General features: G+C 47.6%; 2 protein-coding genes across 2 annotated transcripts; both read right to left on the bottom strand.

Moving 5' to 3' along the window:
- On the bottom strand, positions 1-3,130 carry LOC115741134 (cytochrome P450 711A1-like). The gene is made up of 5 exons (XM_030674873.2): positions 2,664-3,130; positions 1,635-1,787; positions 697-1,486; positions 472-567; positions 1-384 (listed from the first exon to the last, which is right to left on the bottom strand). Exons 1-5 carry the CDS (start codon positions 2,918-2,920, stop codon positions 55-57), a joined length of 1,626 nt encoding a protein of 541 aa, XP_030530733.1. The 5' UTR covers positions 2,921-3,130; the 3' UTR covers positions 1-54.
- A 614-nt stretch (positions 3,131-3,744) lies between these two features.
- LOC115741138 (heat shock factor protein HSF30-like) lies at positions 3,745-5,892 on the bottom strand. The gene is made up of 2 exons (XM_048277116.1): positions 5,494-5,892; positions 3,745-4,801 (listed from the first exon to the last, which is right to left on the bottom strand). Exons 1-2 carry the CDS (start codon positions 5,830-5,832, stop codon positions 3,962-3,964), a joined length of 1,179 nt encoding a protein of 392 aa, XP_048133073.1. The 5' UTR covers positions 5,833-5,892; the 3' UTR covers positions 3,745-3,961.
- Between the last annotated feature and the right edge of the window lie 344 nt (positions 5,893-6,236).

Below are 6,236 nucleotides of genomic sequence, written 5' to 3'. Positions count from 1 at the left end.
ATTACAAAAACTTCAAGGAGTACTCCTATATACTTCTAGCTACAAACTTGATCTTCAATTTCTCTCGAGGACCCTAAGCTTCACGCCGTGCTTGAAATTGAGGACTATGCCGAACTCGAGTTCCAACGGTTCCTCCATATTCGGGGAGTGTCGGAATGTGTATTTCCTGTATAAGTGGATCAAAGAGAGCTTGATTTCCTGTAAGGAGAACTTCTGGCCTATGCAGGCACGAGGACCGATTCCAAATGGTATGAGGGCATACGGGTGCCTCCGTTTCTGCTCCTCGCAATTTGGATCGAACCTCTCTGGTCTGAAATTCTCTGGCTTGGGGAAGTTCTTTGGGTCTTTTGCTAGAACTCCGAGTGCCAACCAGACCCATGTGCCCTGTTCATTGCAGTAGGAGCTCTTTCACACACTACATTCCACATTCTAGCTCACACAAGCACATAGGATGATGGGAACTAAACTTACCTTTGGGAGAAGATAACCACCTATCTCTACTTCTCTTGATGTTTCTCTTGCTACTAAAGGCGAAACCAAGTAAAACCTCATAGCCTCTTTGATTACCTGCAACCAGACAAACAAAATTTGAAGGTGAGAAGCTGAGCCACTGGTGCAAAACATTTGACGTTTGAATCATCAGCTTGGAATACGAGGCCATATAGTAACAACGAATGGCAAGATTCAAGATCTTACCTGATCGAGATAGGGGAATTTTTCGTGGAGATCCTGAGCGGTTGGCAACTGATCACGTGGACCGAAACCATCGATCTCTTCAAGCAACTTCTTCTCGACTTCTGGGTGTCCGGCAACGAGATACATCACGGAAGACAGCGTGAAAGACGTTGTCACTGACCCAGCAAGTAAGTGCTCATACGTGACTGCGCTTACATAGTCTGGGGTAAATACATTCTTGGCAGCCTTCTCCGTCTCCCTTGCATTAAGTATGAGTGACAGGAAATCCTTTGAGCTCCTCTCCTTCTCCTTCATTCTCTTCGACACGATTCCATTAAGCCGACCTGCCAATTCCTTGTTAGTCTGGTCGACTTTTCGATCCATCATGCCAGGAATTCTCTTAAGTATCTGCCTGAAAGGCTCCTGGAGTATAGGGACAAGCAAGCCTAGTATGATCGAGAACGAGCCCGATAAGTCCATCTTGAGCTGCGTCGTTGAGTAGATGTGTTTGTTGATGAAATCGCTGACTTCATTGTCTCTGTCATTGCCTTCTTCACGGGCACTATTCCCGTGACCTTGCTCGGACTGCCCTCTAGAAAGGCCAAAGTCCACGCCAAAGGCTGCCTGGCCAATCACATCCGTGGCCAACTTGAGAGAAAGGTTGGAGAAAGTGACGTCCTCCTCTTCGAAAGAGCGGAGATTTTCCGTTGCCGACTCAATGTATTTCTGCATCGTGGGGACTAAGCTCGCGAGGTACGATGGCTGGTAAACAGACAGGATCGTGTTCCTCATCGTCAACCACCTCGCGTCCCTGCGACAGGACTTCTATCAGTAATTACAGGACTGAACTAATGCAAGTACACCCTCTCATGTATCGGCAAATAGGGCTGTTTTCACAAAATTAACCTAGGAAAAAGAACATAAATCGCTTGTAGAAAATGTCGTGGATGAGACTTTACTTGGTGAAGAAGAGACCCTTTTGGTGGAGTGGGGATGCAGCAATTGGAGAAGGGATGCTTCTGTTGGAAATGTCCTTGAACTTCTTTATGCCAACCTCTTTGCAAAGCTCTGCATCTGCTACGATTATCAGGGGTTGCCTTCCCATGTGAAACCTGCTCAGATCATTTCTTAACCTTTGATCAGTAATCTATAAGACCTGCTCTTGGCATTGAATTTCAAAATAGACATTAAAAAAAAAAAGGAATTGATTCCTCAAAAACATCAAAAGGGAACTATTCCTAGTGTAAAGTGACAAAGACATAAGCAAAATGCAGAGGACCAGTCCGCATCATCTATCCAAGCTTGTTCTTTTCCACATCTGTGCACTACTGTTGGCTATGGTATAGTCATTCAATAGAGTTAGAACTGATCCAACGCCATCCACTATGACTCAACAGCATAAAGGGCACATCATATCAAGATGCTTCTTGCTCCGTGTCATTCTATTCTCTTGTGGCGAAGGGGCCGACTAGCACTTTAATTACGTCCGTTGTTAATGCGAAAGATAATCCATATGGCCCCGTCGGATTGACATGCGGAAGTATCTGATTACATGACTAATTGCAGGTGCACGAGTATTTATAAATTCTGTATCGCATAGCTAGCACTATGCGAACCCACCAGATTTCCGTTTCGAGTCGTACCACCTCACAGGTACTGAATTCGCAAAGTATCTCCCCTTATTGGACCTATAGCAAGAGTTAAGAATTACACATAAACATCTATAAGATGACAACTTCGAGAGCCTACAGTGATCCAAGAATTCACATGACTTCACCAACCAAGCTCAGAGGGCCCTAAACATCTTTGCATAGACTAGTCCGGAAACCGATTCAGCTGACAGACATCACACTAAGGCCTCCAACACATATAAGGACATCGATTTCTCGAGTTTTTTCCGGGCTACTGTATAAAACAGACGTCAACGTCCAATCTTTAGCAAGAAGAAGCAACAAATGATTTGATGATGTTGATCAGAAGACACTGACCTGAAAACAGGGCCGTAACGCTTGGCGAGGATGGAGAAGACATCGGGGCCGTACTTGGCCATCAAGGGAAGGTGGCCCAGGAGAGGGAAGGCGGGCGGACCGGGGACCTTCCTCACCCGCCAGTAGGGGGCGTACAAGTAGCTCACCAGGCCCACTAGAATGGCCAACCCAGTGAACCCAAGCGTCGACAGAGCAGGAGGGCTCGTGACGAAGCTGGCTCCAATCTCCATCGCTCTCTGCAAACTCAGCTCCGACATGTTTTCACAGAGAGAGAGAGAGAGAGAGAGAGAGAGAGAGAGAGAGAGGGATGGTGGTATAGAGAGTGAGCGAGCTTTCGGTGGTCTTTTTATATATGGAGATTCGGAGGGGGCGACTTGGGGGGGTGTCAGCACCAGCGCATCTCATTGGGAATTTGGCATATGTCGGTACATGCGTGATTATGATATTGGAGTAAGTGGGGCTTCTTGGTCCTTTTGGGTTGGTGAAGTGTCCTTCCTTTTCGTCATCCGTTCATTGATTCGAGCTCTACAAATTTGCCTCAAGTCGGAAGTAGAGTCGGCGTCTGCGTCGAATCGGAAGTTAATACTGAATCACACTCGCATTTACCACGAGAAGTCTGAGGGAGATTGCAAAGGTTAAGGCACCGTACCTAGCAACTCCGTAGTAGTCTTTCGCCAACTCCATCCAACTCTCGAATTGACTCGCTTTGCTCGAGTTCCCAACCAAAAAGGGTATGTGTCCGATCATCGCACTGCACTTCTGCTAGAAGAGATTCCCTTTCGTGTCTTCTTGCATTGGAATAATCTTGTTCCCGAGAGCAATCCTAGGACGAGGATTCCCCCATTGCGTCTTTTGTGTCGTTCCACCGGCCTATGCTCGATAGTTACCATAATGCAGTTTGGAACGATGTTTAAACAAATAATTCTTGAAAACCCTTCTCCCCCTTTTGATAATTCTCTCTCAAACTTTTAGCGCCATCAATTTGGCGTGTCTTGACGGGATCTTTGACGAGCATCTTACAACACAAGGGAATTGACCCTCCTGTCCTCTTTTTATCTTCCCCCTCCCAAACAACAGTAAATAAGCTAACAGTTATAGTAGTTAAAGCTGCAATCTTTACTTACATACTGCCTTACTTTAGTGCTCTGTACAGAAAATACAACTCCCTCTGCCAACTGCTACTAAAGTGACTAGACATGAAGTACTAAGGAGACCCTGTTGTGTCCTTAAATCCGTTTTGGCGGCCTCTCACCACTCTTCCATGAATTTATCCTCCGCCGCAATGAGCCTGGACGGAGTCACGGCTTCGACCCGAGATAACCCGATTGATTTACAATGTCTTGCAACCCCTCGCCTGCATTCCTGCCCCCGGGCGCGAGATCATCAGCCTCCATGTCGATCTCAGGCTGGTCACCGACCAATATTTCTTCTTCTGGATTCCCGGTCATCAGATCTTCACTCAGCAATTCTTCCAGGATCGTCTGATTGACCGCATCTGTGCTGCCGCATCTCGTAGCAGGTATTGGAGCCGTGCTCGGTTCCTTCACATCGCTGCTCGATTCATCGTCCAAGGCAGCCGAAAACATTGTCCGCATTTCCGACTCCAAGTTGACCATTTCCTCTTGCTCGCGGTTCGCGCCATCTCCTTCTCCTCCATGGCCTACAGCAGCTGCTGTGACCTCATCTTGCAGATTCTCCAGGCTTGGGGTAGCGGTCAACCGGCGCTTGTGCCCGATTTTGACTCCTCTCAATTCCCTTCCACGAGCATTTCTTTGCACGAGTTGCCGAATGAAGAACGGGCTATTGCACGCTTTAGCGAGGAAAGCCATCATTTGTTGTTGCTTCCTCTCGGTATACTGCATCCGTTGCTCCATCGCGAAGATCTGGTCCCTCGACTGCTCCTGCTGCTGCCTCAACCTCGCAACCTCGGCCACCAGCAAGCCCCTGTCCCTCCTCAACCTCTCGAGCTCACTGTTGAGCCCGTAATGACCCAGTTCGACGCATGCCCCTCCTGCTCGCTGGTGCGTGCTCTGCAGTACGTGCCGCCTCCTCTTGATGGTCTTCAGGAGGTGTCTCTGCCCTCCCAAGAACCCTTCGTGGGCAAACTCCCACCGATCTGGATCGACCTTCCTGAAACCCTGCATCCATTTGCGGCAAACCAAGGACAACGGTAAGCAATACCTGAATATATTTAATGTAAACTACGACGGGAAGAGCAAGCAATGGATTCAAATTCAGCAAACGTACGAAAAATTCGTGTCAAACCTCAAGACCATCTTCTTTTCTGGATGTTGATCTAGTAGAGAACCAAATATCAGTCAGCAAGTATCCAGCACCTCCAGTTATCCACCAACACATTACCAGAGATTAGCAGCAAGAAACACTAACAACGTGGATGTTTCACAAGAGCAATGACAGAGGGGTCGCGAGCAGACGCAATAATCAATCGTTTTGGCCAACTTCTTCGATGAATAACGCTAAAGATGCCAAGGATTCTCAAGTCTGGATTTACTAAAGTGATGCGCCGATCCCCGAATGAATATCTTGAAAGAAAAATCGATCACGTTTAAGCATTTCGCCGTGTCATCACCTTACAAACATTCGCGGTACCTCATTCATCGAATACACTCCGTATCGCGAATCAAAAACAGGACATTTCCGAAATTCAGAGGCACAAAATTGATCTTCATATATCGCCGCTCAACTTGAGGACGAAGATCATTTCGTCTCAAAATTATCACTAGCTTCATCCAGAATCAGACCGAGAAAAGAACCCACAAGCGATAAAGCAACACAAGACAACAAATTGAGGATGGAGATTATTCCGTACGTAGGTGTTGAGCTGTCGGATGAAGCTGGAGAAGTTGCCGTGCTTGAAGTACTTGGGGAGCAGGGCGGTGGAGAACAGGTGGGCGTCCCAGACGATGAAGCTGTTCCTCGCCCCGCTCCACGACACGATCGGATCCGTCGCCGGGTCCTCCACGATCTCGAACGTCTTCGTCAGGAACGGCGGCGGCCCCGCCTCGCCCAGCCCCTCCATGGGCTGCGGCCGCCTCCGCCGCACGTTGGACGACGCCTCCTCCTCTCTCAAGACGACCTCTCCCTCCATATCGATCGCTTCTCCCTCTCTCTCTACTGGCAATCCCTCGTATGAGCTTCTTTCTCGCATTGTTCTTGCAGGAGATGGGACTCTGTTCGGGGAAGTCGAGGTGGTAAGCAGTGGTGGGGAAGTTGGAAGGGTGGATTGAAATAGCGGTGGCGTGAGGGAGAGAAAGTTCTACACATCGAGACGTGGCCCGTGGCCGTAGTCGGTGGCGGATTAGGGTCCCACCAACCAAGATGATTCTCACTTCAATTAGACACGTGTCTACTATGCCAAATACCTTTTTATATATATATATATATATATATATATATATATATATATTCAATTTTCTTTAGGTGGATTATCGATCCACGTCGATGACATTAAAAAAAGAAAAGGGTTGACGTACCATCGATACTCCCACGATAGTTTGTTCATTGTTTCCAAATTAATTATTATGTCACAAAAACTAATGTTTTCCGCGAATC

Source organism: Rhodamnia argentea, chromosome 4, assembly GCF_020921035.1.
Source record: "Rhodamnia argentea isolate NSW1041297 chromosome 4, ASM2092103v1, whole genome shotgun sequence".
NCBI lineage: Eukaryota > Viridiplantae > Streptophyta > Magnoliopsida > Myrtales > Myrtaceae > Rhodamnia > Rhodamnia argentea.
The sequence above is the reverse complement of the archived record's forward strand: the minus strand, read 5'-3'. Positions and strand labels throughout refer to the sequence as shown.